Genomic DNA, 26,976 nt, shown 5'->3' with positions numbered 1-26,976 from the left:
TAGGCAGCGAAAGTCAGAAGATGATAAAAAGATTTTTTTAAATTGTAAAATACCAGTGTTTTAAAATGAATTTCAAAGTGCAGCTTCTATATTTTTATATTTTGGCTGATACATCAGCACTGCCATTACGGGAACTAAAAACCCCCATGCTCTTTCATATGTATCTCAATATGGTAGTGGCGAAGGGTGGAGGTAGGTTGTGGAGATCCGACATATATGGTGCACACTGAACTTTGTCAGACATATTTATTTGTTTTCATGGAATTAAGAATACAAAATGCAGATAGTATTGGTTAGTTTTTAAAATTCAATTAAACCCGGCTTACCCGAACCATAATAGATAAAATAATAAAATTATGCCATTACATCATAAATAATTTTACATGTTTTATACCTACACTATTATGGTTTGGATTAGGCAGGGTTTACTTGAATTTTAAAAACTAACCACTGCAATTTGTATTCTTAATTCAATGAAAACAGATAAGTATGTCTAACAAAAATCAGTGTGCACTATTTGTACACCCTTCACCATTGCAATTGGACCATCTCTCCGCTGCTGTTTATCACATTGGATACTAAGAATATTGATTCCGTTGTGCCCTGGGACAGGAGAATTTGCAAGTTTCCGAAATAGGTAGGTACCTAAGGAAAAAAATATTCAAAGTTTTTATATACTCTATTCACAATAAAACAATGAAGCATTTTGAAATCTTGGTTAGATATTCGAGTGATGGTTGTTATAAATACAAAAGTCATGTTAACAAATCATTGCAGGATATTATAAATACATATTTGTTTCTAACCGATAATCCTAATCCAGACCAATATACAAATACATGTGCACAATCATTTGTTTGAAACTCAACGCATATCCACTCAAACAAAATTAAATTAAGTGTAGTTGGGACAGACCGTTCCATACAAATTTTGCACGGTTTAATCAAAACATTCCAGGAGTTGCTTGTAGACAAAGCTTGAAACGAAGTGTTGAGTTTGTAGACAAAAGTTTGTTAACAGTTTTTATAAAATCTTTATTTGTTTACGGACAGATGTATATTGGTCTGGATTAGGCTTAAGCCAACATAAGTAAAAACTTTTGTTGTTTCTTTACTCGTTTTGAACATATTGTATCAACCTGCAGGTCTATTCCAACATAATACTTAACTCCAAAATCCAACAATATTATGATAAAAATGCCACGACGTATTCTATGCGTTTGGTATGAAACATCAAAAATAACTTTTGTAATGGCAGTACCGCTTATACCAAGATTCAAAACTCTCCACCTTCATAAAACTCCAGAGGCTAAACTGGGCAGGCCATGTCCAGTACATGCCTGAGTCACGGATACCGAAGAAGATCCTCGAAGGAAACCCAGGGGGGAAAAGGCCAGTGGGAAAGCCACGCACACGATGGGGTGATAACATTACAAAAGATGCCAACCATCTGCTAAAAATAAGGAACTGGAAAAGACGTGCGGAGGACCGTTCCGGCTGGAGGAGGCCAGGGTTCGACTTGAGCTGTAGCGCCATCGAAGAAGAAGAATGGCAGTTCCACCAGGCGAACTATCTAGATAATTTCTCGAGCTGTCATTTTATTGTGACATTAACATTTTCTATGCTTCACGATATTACTATGGCAGTATCTGACAGGCCGCAGATTTTTAACGACACACATTGAATGTAGAGCAAAGCTTTTACTTAAATCGCTGTAATACCGATAATTTCTGGCTTAGTATTTCATAATTATTCAAATAGATGTCACTGTGTGTTTAATTTCTTAGATTATGCAAATCAATCGACAGTGGCTAGTAATTTGGCTTAAAGTCGGACAACATAACTTGCGAAATTTGTCGATCACGGCCTCATAGAGTGAGAAAACTCGCTGAAGACATAAAACCAGTTAAAGACAGCTTACTGCATAAATTGCGACATCGCACGATTTCACCCAAAGCATCACAACTTTAAACTTCAGGCAAAACACATGGATCAACCCAAAAATTGCCGATTAAATAACCACTTTGCACACATAATATATTGAGGTCATCTAGGAACATAAAATAAAAAGAAAATAAAACGGTGTTATGGATATTACATAGTCGGAATAGACCTACCGGTATGGGTTCCCTTAGATTTTACAATATCTACATACAGTGCTCTGACGTATCAGTCAACATATTATAGAAGTCACAATATGGCAGTTTTGTTAAAATTAGTTACAGATCACTATTATTGGCTTCCGGTAAAGAGAGTTTGTGGCGTTTAATTGAGAATTGTATTAATTCCTTTTTAAGTGTCATTGGTAATTCTAATAGACTAATAAAATCACAGCAGCGAATCCAATCAGCAAGCACAATCATAGCACTCGACTTGAGATCTCTCAATGGCGGTGTTATATTCCACTTCACCCGTACATTATGAGGCCGTGGGTTTTCTCGGAGGGCTGTAGAGTACAACTGGGGCTGTCGTTTCCCTCTGAATATTGTTTTGTTGTCTATCACATGATTTTCTAGCGTCACAGCGTCTTTGAACACCCACGGATGTGTCGTGAAAGTGTTGACATCTACGAACTGGTGACCTTTGAGTGTTCGATATTTCTGCAATCGTCCCTCGTAATTGACCCAGAGAATTTCGATGGTGCGATTGCTGATGTTAGTGAATCGAAGGTAAGACGGGTGTTCGCAGTCCAACGATTTCACCATCTGTAGATTTCCGTCTTGGTCTTTTTCGTACTCTTCATCAAACATGTCACACCGACAGCTGGAAAAAGATGTTTTTTAAATTGACTATTTTTAAATTTCCTACTTAATAAGGTATAAAGTATTTAATTATCGCATTTATTATTGTATTTGCTCATTCAGCTGCAAGTCAAAATAGTCATATATCAGTGGCGAAGACTCCACATTCTTCGTTGATTATTTAAAGCATACCTTCTTAAGAAAAATTGGTTCTTGTCTGTTTAGTCATTAGTGGAAGCCAGCGGCAAACACATTTTGAAAATAGCTGATATACTGGATTATTTGTTAGGTTAGGTTATGTTATCATTCATGAATTCATGAATTTTGCTGAAATCGGCAATAAAAATTGCCGCTGTCCCCGCCTGACTGACCCGTAAACAGACTTGTACCAAAAAATTATTTTTAATTGAACCGAATTGCGGTCAAAGAGGTAGAGCATTACTTTTTTTAAATATTTATTTTTTACTGCCTATCATCCATTTTTCGTCTAATATCTATTATGAAAAGGTAAAACATAATATTTTTTGTTCAGTAATTCTAAAGTCAAGTAGGTAGGTACTGTTACACCCCCGTATGGTCCCCATTTGGGGATGTCTCTGTGTATCTGGAGAGGCCCGAGTCGGTATCAAATCCAACAAATAGTAAGCGCTGATTACGAAAATAAATAATAATAATAGAGCCGGCAATGCCGTAGATTATGACCGTTGAAAAATATTTGCAACGTCGCCGTTTTTCGACAACGCTATCGTTGAAAGCAAAACACAAGATGGCGGGAATATGTTGCAAACAGCCAAACAGTAAACACGCGCATTTCGTTCTCCGTAAAATAAATTATTGAAAATGTAACTATTACATAATATTAACTTAAATATACCTTGCCGTTTCCAAAACAATTCCGGTGTGTTATTTGTTACCTCCAAATCCTAAAATCCAGACGAAAAACCATACTAAAAATAAAAGTGACAGTTTGCTATTCACTTTCGAAAATGGAGGGAAATGATAGTACCTACTGTAAATATTGCTGTCCTAGGACTTATTTTTAGTTATCTAACTACCTATCTTCAACAGGCACCCTTCGCCACTGTCATATTTTTTTGTTTATTTATTAAACTCCACAACAAGACGTGAAGCCCAATTACAGTGTCAAAACTCTAAGGCATGAGGAATTCAGATATTAGATTATGTAAATACAGTCGAACTTGGTTATTACGATCTCGGATGTAATGAGGAAACATTCCTTGACATTTTGGTTTATGATTTTCTCCATACATTTTTTCACGGTTATAACAAGCAACTTATCGGATATACCGAGCTAAAATACTGTTAATGTGTCGATCGTTTAAAAAACATTTTGAACCTAAGCAATAAAATCCGATCTGACAGGATGCCGCCGGGGACGGATTACGTTTATGACCCTAGTTAAGTGTCTAAGTATCTACCTAATTGTTATTTTCGCTGACAATAATGAAAAAGTATCCACGCATATGGTTGAAAAATCCAAGGTTTGTGAAGTCCGTAGGTACCTACCAGCGTTCATTACAATAAACAACTTCTTTTGTAGTTTATGAAGGCCATGCTTGTTTCGGGGATTTTTATGATGGTTTTCAGATGTTTTATTTTCGACTTTGTGACCGCTCATTTAAAAATACCTATTCTCTGATATAACGAATACCGCTAATAACATGCAAATTCAGTCGGTCCTATCAACCTCGTAATAACCAAGTTCGACTGTATGTATTTGGGTCGGTGTTACTGTTGACAGTTTAAATCGATACGCCTGTGGTGAAGTTGACAACGGCTCATACCTCTAAATGGCTGCAGTCAACATAAATCAACAACTAAAAATGTAGAATTAGTAAAACGTTTAATTCTCGCAACTATAAAGAAGTTGTACCAAGGAAATGCCATTCCATTCAATAATATAAATAAAGAATGCTAAACCATGAAAAAGTCGCTGAATGTTTTTTTCGAAATGTCCAACAATCCAAAAAGTAGTTAAGTAAGTATATTATACCTGGTTGTTCGAAAACAATAAAAATGACAAATACCTTCATTCGAAAGAATACACAGAACAATAAATAACTTTTGTAGTTTCCTATTCAATCAATTAACCTTAATAATTTTCTATTTTCTTATAAATAGAATCAAATGTAATTTTATAAACTTACGGAATGTATCTTGTGTCAAACCGAAGATCATAAATGTTGCGAGAAAAGCATTGCTTGATCAATAATTAATACAAAAAATAATGATGTTTTGTCAATTGGATGAGTTGAAACTATATACAATGTGAGATAAAACAAACTTAAAGGGATGCGAAATTCACAGTGAGCTCGTTATAAACATAGATAACCTGGGTTACAGAATCAAAACAAAAAAACGAAATAGGTATATCTCAAATTAAAATGGTTATTAATTGTTGAAGAGTATTGTAATGATATCTGTGTCACACTTCATCAGCAAAAATTAGAAAAAAACAACTTTGTTATTGTTGCGACTTTGTAATTTGCCCATCATGACATTCATGACATTTGAATACTGATGGAGTTGCTAGATGGTAAATAAGTAAATACCCTAAATAAATATACACAGTCGTGCTACGTCACATGTATATCACAATAAAATTACTTCCATAGTTTGTACTTTTAAATAATACATTGAAGTCCTGCTATTTTAAAAATATTGTATTTAGGCATTGCTATAACATTACTATTCAATTTAATAAATATTTTTAAACTTTATATACTCTAAAATAAATTTAGTTTCGTTTCATTCATATTAGTTTATTATCATCTAAAATAATTCTATATAGGCGTTAATTAGTACGCTTTTATTATGCTTTAGGTTGTACAATTTTGACGTATAGCTTTGTGGTCATTATAAATATTGTGAAACCACAATATTAAGTGACGTTTATCTATAGTATATGGTTAAATTGTAGTTCTTTGAAAATACAAATTAAAAATATTAATCAATTTATTTCTACCATATTAATAAAATTGTCAAAATCATGAAAGCGTATTATTTCCTTGAAATCTTGTAATACTAGCTCAAAATAAAATTTGACGTTTCAAAACGTCAGAAATGGCTGTGTGTGTAGCAGTAATAGGAAAGGAGGTAATTTTAATAATACTGATTTGTAAAATAATTTGACTAATGGATCTCTCAAACCGTATTGTTAAAATATACAATATAACATATCGTTTTTGTGGTCGTTGTTTTATGAGACCTAAAAACAAATCATAACATCACAGCGAGATTCAAATCTTTGAGCCTACATTAATCTCTCCTTGATAGTAGGAACAGTGTTTACTTATAGCTAATCTAATAGCGCCTGTACACGTGCATTGAATTACTGTCGGCAATAGTGCTTATTTTAAAATATCGTGACGATAGCTGTTTACACGTACAAGTGCTGACTGTCTCTCCAATCTCATTCTTCAAGAGTAAGATGTTGTCATTTTATACTACTATTTGACAGGACGTATTGAAACGTACAGGATAATACATGTTTCCCCATACATTTTATTACTGGCACAGTAAATCTATGCACATGTAAACAGGGTATTAAACCTTTTTTTGTTTCGCATTTCACCAACCGCAGAACTGGCCAGTGTATGTGGCCTGTGCTGATGCAGAATCTGAGATGCAGTGGCGCGTGCACACGGCACTGGATGTGGCAGAGGAAAGATTGGCGGGCGGTAACAATGTGGCAGGCGGCAGAGCGGGTGCCCCCGACCTGAGAGACCTTTATTTAGGACTGCTGTACTCTACGGAAGCCCATAATATGTATATAACCTTTTATTTATTAATCGACAACTATTAGTCAACAGAGCAACATTGTAAGAAAGCGGCTCGCGTGGTGCAGTGCGTAAAGCACTGACCTTCCGCCCGAAAGGTTCGATTCCGGTGAGGACACAATATCTATGTGTTTTTCTCAAAGCCTGCGTGTTTGTGATTGTTCAAAATTACTAACTTGTACGAAAAAGCAAGGACATGGTTATTAATAATTCTAAAAAAAAAACACTCAAAGAAAAGAAAAATAACCATTGGAATTTGCCAAATCCAGCATTCGATACATATTAGTCACATTAATTTTTGGTAATGAGATGACCGCATGACCTTTTATGCCTTTTTTTAGACCAAACCCAACCTAACCTAACTTAACCTTAGTGTGTGATAAGGCTTGTTCGGACTGTTCCAGTGATTTAGTCGAGTAGCGAGTGATTTGGTAAATAAACGTGTCTGAACAGACAAATTTATTCGAGTAAGTAGTTTAGTAAAATCGTCAGTCCAGTCGATCCATTTTATTCTATTATTTCGGCCGAGTAGCGACCCCCACCACCTCTCACTAAATACTAAACAAGCCACGAAACAAATCTGAACAGGCGAGTTCATTAGTCGCCGACTGCCGTAGAAATGGCACAACATTGGAACGAAGATACTACTCGAAATAATATAACTTATAATAATTATACTTCAATGCAACAAACATCATAACCGTCGCGAACATGTGTTGATAGATCCGTAGATAAATGGAAATTTTTCACAGAAAGCTTGTTGTTATTGAAGATAGGTAAATTATCTTATAAGTTGTATTCATTTATTATTCCGTTTATTTTGTATACTCAGTATGAAGGATATTATGTCATGTCGGTAGGTAGTATTGATTAATATGTTGATAAATAATGGCAATATTTCACAGAAAACTTGTTGTTATTGAGAATAGGTAAAAAGGTAGGTATACATTATCCTAGTGTTCATAAGAATAATAATTATAAGTTATATTCATTTATCATTCCGTTTATTTTGTAGTCAGTAAGGACAATGGAGCATAAAGTACCTATTTATTACCTAAACAAACTACAAAAATACATAGGTAAGCATACAAAAATTTATGAAACCGCAAAAATATAATAGGTATCCTATGTAAATTAGTATTCATCAATAGGAATTTGGAGCATAAATCGATTCAATTACGTCAACCCCGTTTACAAGTTACAATTTTATCTGACAGACGGCAGCACTCTCGTGTCGCGCAAACTATGTCAGTTTTGAAATATCCGTCGCTCTGTTCATTTTGACACGTCAATCACTATGTGTTCGGACACTTTTCAGTTATTAATTCACTAAATCACTCGACCGGTCCGAACCGGCCTATAATGATGTATCGAAATGTATCAAAATATCAAACTTTAAATTAACAATTATTGGATCGAAAAGCTTCTCCCTCGACAGAAATAGGTATTTAATATAATTGTCTACATGGGATAAACTGTTCCGCCCAAAAAAAAAAATGGTCATGCAGTCATTTGCGGCAATATAAACCTAATTTTTAAAGACCTTTTATATTTAGTTTTTTTATAACTCATGTTGTATTCTTCGCTCGGCGCCCTACTTACACTTTCTTGTTTCCTGCCTAAACTATCGAACCTTATTGTAATGCAGTTTATTTATAATGACTTTTTTATTTCAGATATGGTTACGTGACGAACACTCGTGTGAAGTTGTTTGCTGTGGTTGGCGAGGGAGGGGGCGCCGGAGCACGAGACACAGAAGTGCGATATCTTCTCAAAAGATTACATTCCTTGTATGCCGATGCTTTATGCAGTCCATTCTATAAGCCAGGAGATCCCATTACGTCACCGTAAGTGGATTATTCACTATAACAGTGGTTCTTAACTTATTAGTCAAACTCAAAATTGGATCTCAGGACATTTTCTACAATAACTTTACAAACATCATTTTAAAAACTATTGGAAGAAAATTTTTGGCAAGAGATAAAAATAAACTCCTTGGATTTTGTACAGAATTTTAGATTTGACCTGAAAAGTTATTGTATAGAGCAGCGGTCAGCAACCCAAATACATTGGCGTGCCACAAAACAGGTAATTCAAAGTACTGGACGCTCAGCGTGCCACTGAAATAAAACTAATAAATCTGTTGTGAGACAATTTTATTTGACTATAATAAAGACATCATAAAAATTACAATATTTAAACATTCGTGACTCCCTTGAGGTTCAATTTTGGAAGCTAACACCTCAATATTTGTTTCATAGTTTGAAGTTTTTAATTTTATGCACATTTCCGAATTTTCTTTAGTTACACAATTTCAATACGGGTTTATAATATATTTCATAATTGAGAATGTTCGCTCACAGCAGTACGTTGTACCAAAAACACTTAAAACAGCGAGTGCGACTTTTTTCATAGAATGAAATCTGTCTGGGAGTTCATTCCACGTTTTGGTTATCATGTCAAGATAATTGTATTAATTTTTTATAAATTCATCTCTGGCAGTTTTGAAGCTTAATTTCCAAATTTCAGAATTGTTAAATTCGATTAACTCTAAATCAACATACTCAATGTTCAAAAATTCAAAATATTCTTTATTAATTTTGTAACTGTCTTTAATGTCAGGCTGCAAAATATATTTAAACATGGGTGAGTGTTTTTGTAAATCTTTAAACCTATTTATGAAATACTTCTGCAATAATACCTAATGAAACCATAATTTATTTTCCAATCCTCTTGAAATAGTCAAATTTGTTTTGGGTTTGACATTTTTTCCGATTCCAGTCATACATATATTTTTACTTATTCACATGATCTTGGTTGCCGCCGAACAAGGTGTTTGGACTGTTTGGTACAAATGATTCTGCAATGTGAAGTGACTTACAACTGAGTTTTTTAATTATCAGACTTAGAGATCTTTTTTTTAGTTTCTCTTAAAAATATTTAAGCTGTTTCAATGGTACAAGGTTTTGTTTTTTCTCTATGGTGCAATCGATGTAAATAATCGACTGATTGAATGAACAAAAGCTTCAGGTTTAATTGTCATCTGGGTCAAAAATATGACTTACGGATTAGGTATTCATTTCACACGGTATATTCTAATCGATGACTCCATTCATTCTTCTGACCATTATGAAAATAACCTGACGAATAGTTAATAACCAATCAATAAAATCAATTGTTGTTTTCAGGATATTTGACAAGAAAGTTCGAAGTTTGATGGCAGGGAATTCATGAATGGAATGTATTGTACATAATTATTGAAGATGCATACTTCTGGTGCCAATGTAAACGGAAAGATTGACGAGGAATTCTGTTTACAATGCATTATGGAAACCCAGCTCGTTACCCCATTCTAAACTGCATAGAGGGAAAATTTTTATAATATCGTTACTACAGATGAATTTATTATTGTATACTTTGATCAATATTTATGTTTTCACTTATTTAGTTTGAATTTTATTTATCTATTGAAAACAAATGGTCATATTATAATATTCATCCTGACCTGCCTTATAATTGTTGAAAAGATCGTTCGGGTTTCACTTTTTAATCCTGTACATTTCTGAATATTGAGTCTCTTATTTCGTTTTTACTTTATCGTTGTTCGGCAATTTATATTAGGCATCTTACTAATTTATATTGTGTTCCTCTACGAAAGCTAAATTTTCCATCAATACCGAGGTAGTCAGCAATACAGGTATTCTTAGACTTACGATGTATTAATGGAACTATATTGTGTAAGTTGAGGAATCCCTGTGTTCAATGTTATTATTATCCAATAAAACTGAGAGTTAATTCCTTTTTCCTTTCTACGGACATTTATATTACAAACACTTTTTTAAACCTATTGTTTTGAAGCGTTACACTTGTAAGTGTCAAGATTTAAAATGAATAAAACATAATGGAGAATTAAAACCAACAGTTTTTTATTTATTTTATTTTATTTCTGGTACAATATATCTACAATTTAATAATAATAATAATTATAATAATTGTTTGTAACTTTGATAAGTTACAACATAGGTAGTGCATTTTTTAATTTTTTTTAATTATTCATTTTTGACTTTGCAATAACAATTTTTTTGGACTGCCACAAATACACACTAATAATCAATTATCAGATCTTTCGCGAACGTCCTTAATTCCTCTTCCACGTAGCTATGTCATTCTCAAACGCATATTTTAATTTTTATGCTAACATTTTACCTTAAAGTTAACACAGTATTTTTAAATATATTAATTATTGTTTTTCACTATGTTTAAACAATGCAAGTGAAATAATTATACTCAATCAAAATCCGTGCGAAAATTATTATTGGTGTCGACTCAGCGGTTGGTTGTAAAAAGAGATTATATTTTCCTTTGCTTTAAATCAAAATTTCGATAATGCCATTATGAAATAGGCACAATATGAAAGATATAATTAAATCATCAGTCAACGATTCAAAATTCAATTCATTTGTTGGATAATAATTATACACATCTTGTTGAGGGAATTATGAGTTAATTTATCAATTATTACAATTTTTTTCGAATATATTAGGATTATTACAACTCATCAATCGAAATTTGTTGAAGAAAGGGTTCAAAAGGTACATTTGAAACCTCACTGTTAGCAATTTGGTGACTTCCGAAATGGGTACAAGATATTGCATAAAGAAACCTACATCAAGAATATATTTTCCTTAGAATCTTGCCAACACCAATGAATATAAATTATACAACATTAATTTATTTAATAATATGTTTAGCACGTCGCTTGTAGTTAATGACACAGCATAAAAACAAATGTAAAATTTAAATGTTTTCATATCAGAAATTAAAAGTTGCAAGAATGAAAAAAAAACATTTTTTTTTTATTTATTTGTGAGAAGTTACATTGGCAGCACATATAAATTCTTATAATCAAATTTATCATGTTATTATTAGCACTAAATGTATATTTGGCGTATACTTCTGAAAAAAAATAGATTCTTTACTCCTCGCTTTAGATATGTGGAATTATTAATTGTCAAAATATTTATAAACTTGTGGAAAAATACCAGTGCATAATTATACACATATTTATACTAGGTGTCAAATACATAGAAGACATATTTCGAGGTAAGGGGAAGAAAACACAAGATCTCGTACACAATAATACGCTCCACCTAAATACTTGCTACATATTCTGGTGGTGAACTTGCAATAATTTGTTAATGAGTAGAGAAACTGTCATTATTTAGGTTGTTTTTTTGTTCATAGATGGCATTCACACTTGTTATTGGCGTGACGTGTCAATATTATGAAATTGAATTTTTGATGCAGTATAAAACAATAAGAAAACATTTAGATTTTAAGTTTAGATTGCATTTAATAAACACCCATCAGCTGTATTTTAATCGCAAACCCTTACTAGTCCACTCAAATTATTGCAGCAGTTTATAAAAAGTTCATCAAATAATTAATAAGTACTAGTAACGGGCTTAATTCATTCAGCTTTATTTTTTTTATCTTTCATTCCAAATTATGTAAGTAAACACTTCATAACTGCAAAGATGCATCGTGTTCTTTTTAGTTAAATAGACTATAAAAAGTAGCATTTCATTTGAGTTTCAAAAATGCATTAAATTCATGTTTAATTGACGGATTATTTCCTAGTAACATTCAACACTCATTGCTTTTTTACAACACCTTATGTTACTAAATTTTAAATTCCCGTTGTTAAACATGTTCACTTGTCTCGACATTATCACTATTCATATACCACAAACAAACATTTACCGAATAATAAAATTCTCGCTACACATCTAAGAATATAAGTTGGTATTTGTAATAGTAGTCAAAGCACTGTATATTTATAATTCCAGCAGGTCTATTCTTAACGGTTATCACTTTAGCACGTTTCTGTTATTTTCATTGGTCAAAATTAGCACGGAAGGCATTCTATAAACAAAACAGTTATTGGCCACTATCTCTAATTCATGATACGGCAAAAATTTATGTCGGTAGACATGTCGGTCAAATTCAGATATGTTCATAATACCGAACCCAAGCGGATAAGACCGAACGAGCGCTATCTAGTTGGCAATGAGCCAAACACGAGAATTTTGTATTGAAACGTCGGACATATCAACATTACCTACAATTTTCTTAGTCATATCATTGCGATTGTAGCAAAACAGTTGGATCTTGCGTCTCAATTCTCAATATGTAAAATTGACATACTCTATCTCGTTCCCAAAGTTAGCACGGCTAAGCGAGGGGCTGTTAAAAGATATCACCTTTTGACAGTTCAGACGATTAACTCTATTACGTAATTAATCGCCAGAATATGTAAAATGATAAATGTGATATATTTATCACAATTAGCCCCTTTTTGGTGTTAAGTGACATGTTAGAATAGGCCTGCAGGTCACGGGTCTGCTAATCACATTTGACAGATGTCTTTTTTTTTTTTTTTTTTTAATTCTGACAGTTTTAATTCAAAGTTTTTCTGGATGCCGCCCGTAATTATTTCAATGGCACTGCAATTTAAAGATGTACTTGTACAAATCAATTTTGTGGTATGTAAGTAATGATAACGGAAATTTCAAAACTGTTACAAATTATTTATCAGTCGATACGTCGATTCTACTGGATTGTGTTTTAAGTCAATGTCTAGGGTTTAATACAAAGCTTAAGATTTAGTTAACTACAATAACTACTTAAGTTCTTAAACAACGTGTAACTTTTTCTAAATCCACAACATCCTAATCATTCCAAATTATTGTCGAAGTAAGTTATGAGGGACTATAGCAATGACAGGCAACCATTGTGAGAGTTGCCAGTATGAAGTTTAAATTCCATCAATTGCCTCTTAAGACATACGTATCTATTTCTTCTATATTCTGTTAAATACATTAATAAGCTTTTTTAGGTTTGATGAATTGATCAACCTATGTGTGCAAATTAACTTTTAAATATTTCCAGTGACACCAGATGAAAATCAGTCATCCTTAAATTTTGATTCAGTTTGTCGAATCTTGTTTGATTCTCGGTTATAATATGAATAGTTGCCTGGCATTACTATAATCTCCAGAAAGGTTATATCATATCATATTATAATATGTATACATTTATAGAAGAGTACAATATAGGTCTATATAAAATTACATTTAAATGTTATTCATAATTTTATTCAAAGGCTTTGCATTATGAACAGTGCTTAAAGGCATAAAACATTTCCAAAAAATGTTTGTGCAACATTCACTTTATGCATTTTTATTATAATATTGATATTATAACGGAAATGTCCGGCCTAAATTCTACTTCCAAATGAAATACAAGGTAAATGTAGGTTCTAGCGGTTTTATTGCCTACAATGCGCTATGAATATTTGGTTATTCTGATAAAACTAGCCAAAACACATACACATCAAAATTATTAGCATTTATTTAGTTATACAATATACATAATTGAGCTGATGAAACCTTTGATGTGATAAAAACTGCTTTGTAAGCATGAAAATGGAGGTAGACTTTTTATTTTTTCTGTCTTTAAATAACTTGATTTATCTAATTAACCAGTAGTGAATTATTCAGATATTATATTAAGATACAGCAGGAGCGAGTCAGACGGTACATAGTAAACGCTCTGAAGACAGAAGCGAGTCCGAGTAATCGGTGTGAGTGTTGTTATTTGTGACTCGACTGACCTAATCAGTATCAAACGAGACCTGACATGAGACCTAACCTGACATGAATAGTTTCCCATGACTAAGACTACGTACAATGTAGGTACTACAGTATTGTTAAAATGAGACATGTTACATTTGAGGTTTCTATAATTAATTATATTTTAATTTTGGTGGTTTGTATATAAAACGTAAACATTATAAATGAGGAGAAAATATTTAAAAAAAATTGTCACATCGACGGTTTAATAGCTCAACGACGATATTATAATTGTGTAACCAAGAATATTGATTTATAGGTATTATGTTTACATGGCTGTTTTGTATTTCAATATTTATGGCTGTACTGGAATTATATCATTTCTCCACATACTTTACAAGGTGTCTTATAAAGAAGTACATAACCTCTTGTGAGGTCAATTGTTTTTTTTTTTTTTAAATAAAGATCAAATAGCTACATATTGAATTTAATGATTTATCTCTTATTTAAAAAAGCGTACGTTTATGACAGTTGACCGGGTAAATCAATCAATTTATTATATTATTATTCCGATGCTGTAATTTTAACGACGGAGCATTATATAAAATACCTTATACAATACTCAAATAATTTATTATTGACTTAAGTAATTAAATATCAATACAATTTCAGATTGTATTTCAAACTGAATTATTTTATGCCGAGATATTTTATTACAGAATTTTTAAATTAATTTGAATGAGGATATAAAACAATATTATAATTTCACATATGATGCATGGGCTAAAATGGGGGATGTGACACATTTACTTTACACATATTTTTGCACATAAATTGAAAATCACAACAATTATTATTTATTTTTATATTTATATAAATATTAGACTGATATTATAGCTAATGAATGAGTCTTTAAACAATAAGCATTAAAAATGCATAAAAACAATGTTCAAATACACATTGAATTAAAAAAAAAAATGTATTAAGTAAGTATAACAAGATCCGAAAAATTATGCTGCTATTATTTTTACATTGAATTTATTACCAATATATTGTCACTGTTCTGGCAGAAGACACTAATTCGAAAAAATGACATATTGAGTAAGTTAGTTATACCAAAATGTTCCTTATTTCAAAACTTTACCGTCTGGAAACCTTCTTAATAAATAAACAGTCTTTATTTTAAAGTCATCCTTTTTACGATTACTTAATAAACTCACATGATAGACCATTTCAAACATTTTAACAACTTCATAGTCAAATTAGTCAAAACTAGTATTCTCCAGTTAGTGTGTTCTGCCAGAACAGAGACGAATTATACTCACTAAAGAAATTAAATTAAAATGAATATAAACAAAAAATTCCAACAAAATTATCACGCATAGTTGAGTAATGGTGAAAAGGTTTATAATCTTTCCAGATAAACATTGCATGTTTACATTAAACCACTTACTGGCTATTCTAGGAATATAATATTTTTTAAATTACTTAAATATAATAGATGAGGCACAGTCATCATATTTTTAATATTTTTAGGAAATATAACTTGACAATCAATACAATTAATTGATTGAACTTTTCTCAACAGGAAATATATTTTGAATTTAAAAAATTGGTGATAGGTGGAATAAACAGTCATACATTATTATGTTTACTGTAGGTAGTTAGTATGCAAGAATTATAATGGGTTTTTTTGTTTGCAAAGATGGGTCAAATAAATTCCATCATATTTGTGCAAGTAATAAATTAAAGAAAAAACAACATAGATTAAAATAAGTTTATTTAAAAAAAAATCGAATTTCAAACAATAATTTTTCAAATAACATGCCGTCACTGTTCTGGCAGAAGACACTAATTCGAAAAAATGACATATTGAGTTAGTTATACCAAAATGTTCCTTATTTCAAACTTTACCGTCTGGAAACCTTCTTAATAAATAAAAAGTCTTTATTTTAAAGTCATCCTTTTTACAATTACTTAATAAATTCACATGATAGACCATTATTTCAAACATTTTAACAACTTCAAAGTCAAATTACTCAAAACTAGTATTCTCCAGTTAGTGTCATCTGCCAGAACAGAGACGATTACATAGGTACGTAAGTTAATTGATTAAATTGAAATAATACAATTTTCTGTACACACTCTGTTTAGTTTGAAAAAAATACAGTGTCATGGGTTAGTATGATACAAATAGTATATTGAATTTAGAGAATTAAATATTAACAAAAACACGATTAAAATCAAACATAAATATAAACGAAAAGAGATTCATCAGTTTTTTCATCAAAATGGTGTAGAATACAAAATAACTAAAACCAGCTTGCAATTTCTTTCTTACTGACCTTCATTTTGACTTTTTCCTATGTTTTATAATGCCCACTTTACGATGGGCCATGCAAGGCGAATGTACACGGTCACCATTGTGTAGAGAGAAACATACGCATTGTATGGCTCATGGTCGAAAAATATTGGTCATACTTCAACGCAGTCTCTGTGTTTCTACATGTATTAAAGAGCGCAACATTTGTCTTCCTTTGCCTATTGTGAAGGGGAGCGTAAGATATAAGTTCTACCAAATATCATAATTGATTGACTGACCTGTTTCAATGAATTATTAAAAATCTGGATAAACTGACTAACATGGTTTTTCAGTTTTAACCTTTTTACGAAATCTTCAGAATGTACAATAATAAAGCCTTGATGAAATAGAAGAAGAAAACTATAAAAACAAGCAAAACTTACAGCTATTTTTTAATATCAACAACTACACCAAGAATAATATGTATGTGAAAAGTTGGGAATTGTCAGAAATAAATGTCTTTAATTTTTTTATATCTCAATTCAATCAATATGTTATTTATCTTACTTGTGAATATTTTCGATATAAGCGATTTGAATCATTACATATAATAAGCTGCTGAATTTACTCATATACTCTTGGTGACAATAGTGTTTACCGCCAATTTATATCCTTTTATTTTTCAACAACTTTCTTAATTTTTATTTTTATTTTTATTCTCTTTTCTTTTAACAACATCAAATACAAACAATCATTATTAATCTTACAATTAGGATGGTTTTATCATTATATTTACAGAGAGCCATGACTTTTCCTTTTACAATAACAAACAGAAATACAGTGCACACTATCTGCAGGGAAGGTTTGTATTTTAGAATACAGTTTTAACAGAGCCCCATCCTGTTTAAGATCTGTATACAAATTGCAATAAGTACTGATGGAAATGAAATTAATCTTCGATTCAGTGCGTTCATAATATATTGTAAAAATTAATATTATATTCCAATCACCAGCATGAGCTACATTATTTTAAAACCAAATTTCTTCACAGTACAACTAATATTTTTGACTTGGAAGTAATTTACACATTAATAGCTTTGACTTTGGTTATATTCAATTGATAATCACGATGATACAAAAACTATGTGTCATTTTCAATATTCAAACAACATAATTTGATGAAACTGGTGTGAAATAAGTAACATTCTTCATAATATGTACCAAAGTCTTGATGGCAGATAACTTTATCTTGAATTTGTGATACAAATACAGTAGAATCTCACTAATCCGGCACGTTAGAGGTCCGGCGTGTTCAATAATCTGGCACTATCAAGAGTCAAGGTGAGGCGGAAGGAAGTTTTTTTGATTGAGCGGAAAAAACATTATTTTAGTCAACAATAGAAAAACATTACTTTTATTACTTACTACCCATAAAACAAAACTGATTTAAAAAAAATCATATAAGTAATGTAAGAATTACATAGATATATTAATTAATTGTAAATAAAAGCATGAAAATATGTTTTTTATTTTTTAGTTTACCATACATCCAGTGAGGCTATTCTAACATATTATCACTTAAAGTTCAAAAAGAGCTACATGTGATACATATATATCACATGTATCACTTTATGTATTCAGGCAGTTAATTATTACAATAAGTTAACTGTCTGAACTGTCAAAAAGTGTTATCTTTTAACAACTCCTCTCTTGGCCGTGTTAATTTTTAGAGTGAGATAGAGTACATCAATTTTATATATTGAGAAATGAAATGCAAGATTCGACTGTTTTGAAAAATAATTATGTCACATCCGCCGCCCTTAATTTATAGATCTCCACGAGCTGTCAAATATCAAGTGGCTAGTAGTAACATTAAGTTTGTTTTACTACATGCTGCAATCGCAATTAAACTAATAAAATTGTAGGTTATGTTGATATGTTTGACGTTTAATAGAAAATCTTTGGGTTCGGGCGTATCCGCCAGCACGAACATACCTGGATTTTATCAACATGTCTACCAATCTAAATTTTCGCCGTATTACGAATTTACCAATTATTGTAGATAACCACCGATAACCGCCTTGTGTATGGAAAGCTTTCCGTGTTAATTTGGACCAATGAAAATAACGGAAACATGCTAAAGTGATAATCGTTAAGAATAGCTGCACAGTAATCCGGTAGTCAGGTTTTATATAGTACCGTATTATGAAGATTCTACTGTATCCACTTTTATATCATAAAAATATGTTTGCAATTTGTGGGTAAGGTATCATCGTATTGATGTAGAAATTAATATACATATTAATATAATATTGCTGAGGAATTTTGGCATAGTGATGAATAAAATTAATACATAATATTAAATATCCTAAACTTAGGGCCGAGGTACTGTTTGTTGAAGCATATTACTTACTTACTTTCGGAGAAACTGGTAAGTATAATAAATATTGCTAAATAGTTTTCGGCTACAAAATCACTAAGTACCTATCTTTATTTCACATCTGCATCTCGGCGAATGGTGAATCTATCATAATAATATGTATTTTAAAAATACTTCATTGCGTAAGATGTCAATTCGTCCAGTGAATTGTCCGATTAAAACTAACATAATTAATATTATCACTAAGCTATTCATTAACTTTACAGCCATATTTTTATAATTAGGTATGCTTATAATTTTATATCGACAAAGAAAGGACACCAAAAATAAATTATAACAAAATTCAACTTAAATAGGTATGTACCAAAAAGTAATCCTATCAATTAAAAAAATAATACTGATTGCCGAACCTTCACAAACATGAGGCATGAATGTAGATTTGGTTTTATTTTAAAAAATTCAAGCTTATTTTATAAGGACTGTTTGATTCGAGAATTAATTGAGACAGTTACAATAATAATTGTATTTAAACAATACAAATTATCTAATAGAATAGACATTCGTATTTGGTAACAAGTAAATTGTTTTGTACTTCCTAAAAATAAATAATTGCAATTAATAATTTGGAGTAACGAATAAATTGGAAAGATTAATTTGAAAATCACCATCATTAGCGATCTTTGTAATAATTTATAATATTTAATTGCAAATCAGAGATGTCGTTTTACACCATTAGATATTATGTTATAATTGATTACTCATAATAGAGGTGGCAGGCCAGAAAATTAAGTGAATACTTTCAGCTTATTGTGATTCGACAATATATATATATAAATTAATTTGTATAGCAATAAGGAATTCACAATATTTGAATGGTTATATATTTATTGCGACTGAATTTGTCTAAAGACAAAGTGCCTTCTTTTTTTCATGCAGCATTTCTTCGTAACAAGCTAATATTTTTTTATTCCTCGCTTTATAGCTAAACGTGTTCTTCGTTGGAGTCTGTGTTTTCTAACATTTTTAGGCCCTTTTCAATTGAGTTGAGACCTTCTGTGAAGTTTGCAGTTGTCATGTGCTTTTCTGGTTCTGAAGTGAATTTCAGATGAAGAACTGCGTAACTCTGAGTTTGTGTAAGTCATGGTATTACTGTATATAATAATTACAATTCAAATGAAATGTGGCTGAAATAAAATGGACAGTTAAATTTTGACAATCCGCATAGATAACCATTCCCTCATTAATTTCCAATGAAATATTAGATAAAATGATGACTGTAGAGTTGCAAAATAAATACGAAAGAAAACCGACCATTAATTACGATATTAAATTAATATTATTTAAAAGTTATTAAGTTTATAAATTGTATAACATAATATTATAAATTATGTGGCCGCCTGCGCTGCTTATCAATGAGATTTCCGAATAGTACAATATTCACTAGCTCGCTGTGTTCAACACAGTCCGTCCGTCTATCTACTCAAAATACTATACATTTTTTTTTTTAACATTTCAAATCACAAATTGAAACCCTATTCAATACAACAAGCCTTTGGCCTGGACTGACAAAAGAAAACGAAAACAAAAATAACCTAACATTACACAATCTACGGGTTCACTGCCTGTTGTTTAAGCCGCATTGACACGATCCAAGTACGATCCGAGTACACTTTGACCGAGTGCCATTCGAGCGCACTCGTACGAGACATCTTCATACTAATTACTCCTATACGAGCTAACTCGGAAGAGTAGGACGCGGTCAGAGTGTACTCGGATCGTACTTGGATCGTGTCTACGCGGCTTTACTGATGTATACTCCAAACTGACAGATAAATGATTAAGATTATCTCTTATCCTGAGCGGAAAATAAATCTCAAACAAAAGGGGTGGGTTTAGCAATTTATGCAATAAACAGAGATTTTGATTTGTAATTTGGACTAATAGAAATGTGGCAATAAACATAAGCATTCTATCCATTTGGTCATTAATATTGTAAAGCGCTTTTGTGTCAAATGAGATAATAAATATTTTTGAAATTCCATTAAGTAGTATCGAAATATAAATCCCGCAAACCTTTGACAGCACATTATGTAGTTTTAGAATATTATCATTCTATCTTTAATTGTAGAATTAGAATTTTAAATTGAATTTCGAATTTATATCTATATAAAATGACAACAATTCCCGGTAGGTACATATGCAATTTTTTCCGTTGTATTGACACAAATTACAAACATTTTGCAGATTGATTTAATTACGTGTTACCTACATAGTTAATCTGGCGTTACAGACCATTCAGGGCCAAGGGAGAACTCTCTCTCTCCAGTTGGACGCACTCAGAAGGCAGTCCAAGAGCAGTGTGCCCACAGTGTTACTTTCATGAACTTTATCTATTTATTTTTAACTATGTGTTTTTAGTAATTTTTTCTTTGTAACACAACAGGCCATGTGGCTAAATGACAGTAGTATATTAGTAGAGCAGAGTAGTGAAACCATCACAGAAACAACCGGACATTAAAAAAAACATCTAAATGTATTACAACCACACCAGGAATTGCACCTGTGTCTAGCAAATTCAATGAGAATCTAATTTTTAAAATAGGGCTTCCGAGTTTTACAAGATAGAATGACGATATAGTAATTATAATTATGAATTATACGAAGAGAACTGAAAAAGCAATCGAATTCAATATTATTAACGTTTATCGACCTGGATAGGATATTTTGTTCATTTATATCCACAACTAAATGCCGAAATATAATTTCTATGTAACATTGTTTAAACGTTTTTATTTTTGAAGCCAATTAATAATTTGAACATAATGAATATTGAAGACCATGATACCCAAAAATGTTGTATTCGATGGCTGCACATTTATTATCTTTAGTGATTAATAATAAACACGACCTTAGGCGCATTTGATTATTAACGATTAAGACATTGTAGATGGGTTTAAAGAAATCTTACAATGATATGGTTTCCAATACACACCTACTTATATTCTCAATATCTACCTTAATTTTAATGCAACACTCTATCTACTAACAAACTAATAAAAATAAGCAAAATTGAGTAGCTATAAATCTGGAAAGATTACATTTATGTGTATAGTATTAGTGTCAATTAAATGAAAAAAAGGTGTTAATAACATATGTTTATAAAATTGAATGAGATATACATAATATACAAGGGCTGTTCAAAAAATATCCAATCTGTTTTTACCGCGTAAATAAATGAAGCATAGGAGGTCTCCTCTGTTGGAAAGGTGAATGGTTCCTTCATGCGTGAATTTTTTTACAGCCACAGCGAGCATGAGTCGCTGGCAATAAGAGCATCAACTTGGCACTAACAAAGTGGAACCCGTTCAGAAGAATCCCCAAGCTTTTCGATGACAGTGTCTCACATTCTGGTAGGCCATCAAGCCAAAATAACAAGGTTATTGAACATATCGAGAACAAGGATTTGGCCTCGCGAAGAATGTTCATGAAATTCATGCCAATGCTGCTAAAGATAGAGGCAACTCTGTCATGCAAGTCACACAGGATATATTGAACTCTACAAAATCCTGATATGGGTCTTTGTGATTTTTGGCTGTTCTCCAATGCCACCGAAAGGAACTGGATATGAGTCAAGAGAAGACATTTTGCAACGAGGCGTTTCAGAAATACTACCAACAATGGCAGGGTCGCTGGGAGAAATGTGTGCAATCCCATGTAGACTATTTTGTAAGAGATCAGGGTTTCAAACCTCCACATAGTTGAATTTTTCCCGGTCAAACGTCAGATAGATTTTGAACGGACCTCGTTAACATAAAATGTCCATATCCATATGAACACACAAACTGAAGAAATTCATCGGCACCCCACAGTTAAAATTTAATCAGTGAGATTTTCTTTTACTACATGTACATGCCATGAGATTGCATGCATTAATGTTTCCTGTTTATTAAATTTTACTCATAGGGCCGATAATTTTTACCTGGTAGGTATATAGAGAATTTATGTTATTATTTGAATACATACATATTAATATTGTGTGAAAGCAAAATATAAAATTGACAGATTTACAAAAATATCTATTTATAGTGCATAAATTTTTCGATAAAAAAAATCGATTACATTTTTAAAGTATGTATATAAGTGCAGTACAGTGGAATACATCACAATATGATAATAAAAAAAGGTAATTTCCCATATTCAGAGCATAATGGCTTTCCACAAAGTAATATTAACATACTTTTCACAAAAAATTGCTGCTCATCATTCACCCAAGCCATTGGTTCCTTGCTCTGGAACAAACACACGTTGATAAAACACTACAATATTTATTATTATCTAGTTTTTGCCAGAGTACGTGAGATTTGAACCAACATATTGACTTCATTTTGATTCAAGAACTGAAAAAAATGGAATGTAATAGGATAATAGGACAAAAATATTTTTAAAATATAATAAACTTAGTTTCCAGAAAGAAAAAAAAATATTTGGTACACCCTATATGAGAAGTGTTTATTGTTAATTAAGTTAATAATTTATTTCATTTAATTGTGGTCATTCTCCACTGTACTTGGTATAGGCAATGATAATAAATCATATCATATTAATAAGCAATAATAAAAATTCATTTATATAAATAAAAAAATATTTTTGGTATGATTTAAAAATATTCACTATAATTTTGGTATCATATTAACCATCTTTGATTAACCTATGTCATTATTCAGTGATTCCCAACCAGAGTTCTGTGAGAATTTTGGAAAAGCTTGGACAACTTAGTTGACACTAATAATTATTATTGAAGAGCCGAGTTACGAGTTACGAGAGAAGATACGACGAGGTCACACGGGCTTAATTGATTATTTTGAGAATGACTTTCACGTAAATCGGTTAAAAAAATAAAAATAGGAATGATTAATGCTTTCCCTTCAAAATTTTATGAAAACATGTCGTATTCAGGGCTCTAAATGGACCGGAGCGCTGTTCTGGTTCATAAAATCCCCAAAACTATCGCTCCGTCTCTATCGGCCATATAACAAAAATCTAACTCACTTATTTTCATAAAATACAAATAAAATTATGTTAATATTTTCATAAAATTATAAGCACTCCAGTTCGTAAAATTTTCCATTTCGAGTGTTGATCATATTACAACTGAATGTCCAGGTGTTTTACATTTTCACGATTTAATTCCCACGGTGCGATTAACAAAAATCCACTCCGTGATCAACGTGTTGTCCGCGCCTAATATTAATATTACCGAAAAGGAAATACGGGAGACGCAGATTTCGGGGGCGTAGAAGACATGCCTGTGGTAGACGATATTGTGGTTAATTTAAATTCAAATTGAAAGGAGCTCGGGTTAGACAGAGAAGAGACGAGATGTTTTCTGAAGGCAAAAAAGATCTACAATGAGTTATAGTACCAAAAATCTTTAAATAATTTTTTCTTCCGTACTGCTCAATCACTCTACCTTGTAAGTTTTATTTGTCTTAATTACAGGTGTCAGGTAGATGGTTATCAAGTGAGTTGTACATCACATTTCAAACATTCCTACAAACAAGAAAAGTTGAGAATCACTTCCATAGATATATATTATATTAATAAGCGTCAGAAATTTCTACCTCCACTTGTAAGAGTAGACTTTTTTATCAGTCAGAGGCAATCTTTTTGGTAGTAAAAAAATAATCTTTGCAAACTATAATAATATATCGCTTAACGTAACGAATGGACTTATGTCAAGCTTAAAATAAATATAACTGCTCTTAATACATTTATTTACAGGAATATAAAAAACACAGAATGTTTTCTGTTTTGTCGCCGTTAGTATTTTAATATTTTTGCAAATATCATTTCAAATGTGATCATAAACTGTGTCCTTCATCTTGTCTTGATCGTAAATACATTTAAAAATGATTAATGAATTCAAATATAATTCACAATAATCAAGTCCATCATTGTTTATAGTTAATTAGTTACTTATACACTTGTGTGATTTAAATATTTATATACTTCAAATGTAATTTAAAAATAAACTGAAGATGGTGGTCTAATAAATCTATACGTAATAACTATACTGATTAATCTTTACATAATATAACTAAACAAAACAAATTAGAATGATTTGTATTCACCATTTAATAAATTATTTACTATTGGAATTAAGGCTATATTTTATCAATTCCATGTGAAAAGTATTGGGTATGTAATTAATAAATTAATTACTTATAATTATAGAAGATCAACCAGAAATTTAGTGAAATATAGAGCTGCCATTTTACAGATACAAAATAATACTGATAGAGTATTCAGATTATAGTATATGACGTTGATGGGCAAAATCACTCTAAAATGTAAAAAAGTTAAGACCTCCAATAGAAAAATAATTAAAAAATGGTTGTCTCATCCTTTAGTGTGGCTCGAGTGACCCTTTTTTTTCAAACAAATTGTTTTATTTGAATACAGCATGTTGGAAAATCCTCCTACCTACTATACTCAATCGCGAGCCTAATACTACAAGGTTCTAAGTGTTCTTCCTTGAGAAAACAAACCCAACAATGAAGTACTATTCTAAACTGCCTCATTGTTACTTTTGTTTCGCCAAGGACAAACACTTAGAACCTTGTAGTTCTCCACTCGCGCAATATCTATGAAAAATGTATATATGCCCACCAATGAATTGTAATTAAATGTGTTGTGAATAATTGAATAGTTTTTCCTGATGATTAATCAAACTATACACTTAATATTAATTCACATTCATATTTTTATGACTTCTCTATATTTCAATATAGTTTGTATGAAAATAATATATAAAAGAAAATCTTATGGGACTACTCTTGAATCAAATATATTATTATGTGTATCATTTGCATCCAGAATTTCTTAATTTCAAGTGTTACCGTTCCGGCTGAATTTGGTGATAAATGCATCTGTAAAAATACGTGAATATTTCATTATTTTATATAATTTTATTTGAATTATTATAATATTTAGAAATTTGCTTCATGTTTAGAGGATGAGACCTCTACGAAATGGACATAATCCGTTAACATTTCATAACCAACGAATAGCTAATTCATAGTCACAAAGTAAAACCTTAATTCGCGATATATCAGTAGGTATTCATCTTTCGCCCGCTTCAATATAATCATACATTACGCTAATTTTTCAAAGCAAAACAGCTTTTAACATCGTTAAATATCTAACCATTGTTGGCCATTTTTAATTAAATCCTCATCGTCAGATAACACATGAGAAAATATGTGTTGAGCATACATACGGGCCACCGTAGGCTATAACTACGTCTAACGTCTATTGTCTATGGAATTTTATCTACGCAAGCAATATTACAACTAAAATTTTTAATAATTGTAACACTTTTATAATAAATTATTACTCTTCGAATCAACTGCAATCCTAGTTTGATTTAATTCTTTGATGAAACACACTTCTTCTATTCACTTTTCTTATAATAATAATTATAATTAGAATATTAATTTTATTGCTTGAAATAAAGTTACGAGTAACAAATATTTATGACACTATTCAGTATCATAGGAGTTTTTTGATTTGACTTCAACTCATTTTATTATTAATTTACTTATTTTATTAAAAATACATTAATGGAATACAAAAAAAAACAATAATAGAAACAACACAAAATAGTTTATAAGTAAATTTATGTAATAATTGTCATTTATGTCTATTTTGCTCAAACTTAAAGACACTTAATGAAATCTGGATGACGTGTTAAAATATGTCAAAGAATCAAATCAAACAACGATACGGAGCAATCGAAGCGTCTCGCAACCATTGAAAATTCGTTAAACATTATCCGCACTTTACAAAGAAGACAATATATAAAAGTGCTGACTCTTTTAACATTAAACAATGTAATGGGGTCCTTACAAAACAAATAATTCATAAGATTACAGATAATCATAATAATATTATGGCTAAAACTCCCGCGGACAATACATCTTATTACAAAATTACATACAATTTCAACTTTGCAGATTATGCTATTCTCGCAAAAACAGACAGTACTAATACTGGCGACATTGTAACTCTTACAATGTAAACATAGGGTACAAATACTTATAACATAATCGGTTATGTCA

At 31.2% G+C, this 26,976-nt stretch overlaps 2 protein-coding genes across 2 annotated transcripts; one reads left to right on the top strand and one right to left on the bottom strand.

Moving 5' to 3' along the window:
• Positions 1 to 714: 714 nt before the first annotated feature.
• On the bottom strand, positions 715 to 5,045 carry Vhl (von Hippel-Lindau protein). Its single transcript, XM_085961067.1, has 2 exons — positions 4,909 to 5,045; positions 715 to 2,762 (listed from the first exon to the last, which is right to left on the bottom strand). The coding sequence occupies exon 2, from the start codon at positions 2,747 to 2,749 to the stop codon at positions 2,219 to 2,221; it is 531 nt and encodes a 176-aa protein (XP_085817193.1). The 5' UTR covers positions 2,750 to 2,762; positions 4,909 to 5,045; the 3' UTR covers positions 715 to 2,218.
• A 759-nt stretch (positions 5,046 to 5,804) lies between these two features.
• LOC147077979 (trafficking protein particle complex subunit 2-like protein) lies at positions 5,805 to 10,458 on the top strand. Its single transcript, XM_085940189.1, has 4 exons — positions 5,805 to 5,857; positions 6,345 to 6,529; positions 8,217 to 8,387; positions 9,729 to 10,458. Exons 1-4 carry the CDS (start codon positions 5,825 to 5,827, stop codon positions 9,772 to 9,774), a joined length of 435 nt encoding a protein of 144 aa, XP_085796315.1. The 5' UTR covers positions 5,805 to 5,824; the 3' UTR covers positions 9,775 to 10,458.
• The last annotated feature ends 16,518 nt before the right edge of the window (positions 10,459 to 26,976 follow it).

This window comes from Rhyacophila brunnea, unplaced genomic scaffold (genome assembly GCF_057557595.1).
Source record: "Rhyacophila brunnea isolate RB1 unplaced genomic scaffold, BYU_Rbru_1.0 scaffold_12, whole genome shotgun sequence".
NCBI classification, from domain to species: domain Eukaryota; kingdom Metazoa; phylum Arthropoda; class Insecta; order Trichoptera; family Rhyacophilidae; genus Rhyacophila; species Rhyacophila brunnea.
The sequence above is the reverse complement of the archived record's forward strand: the minus strand, read 5'-3'. Positions and strand labels throughout refer to the sequence as shown.

Bases quoted from the DNA above. Each gene is read 5' to 3' on its own strand.
- LOC147077979 (XM_085940189.1), top strand. From the start codon at position 5,825: ATGGCTGTGTGTGTAGCAGTAATAGGAAAGGAG. The intron at 5,858-6,344 runs GTAATTTTAATA...CACCAACCGCAG, and splicing joins TAGCAGTAATAGGAAAGGAG to AACTGGCCAGTGTATGTGGC. The intron at 6,530-8,216 runs GTATATAACCTT...TTTTTATTTCAG, and splicing joins TCTACGGAAGCCCATAATAT to ATATGGTTACGTGACGAACA.
- Vhl (XM_085961067.1), bottom strand. From the start codon at position 2,749: ATGTTTGATGAAGAGTACGAAAAAGACCAAGACGGAAATCTACAGATG.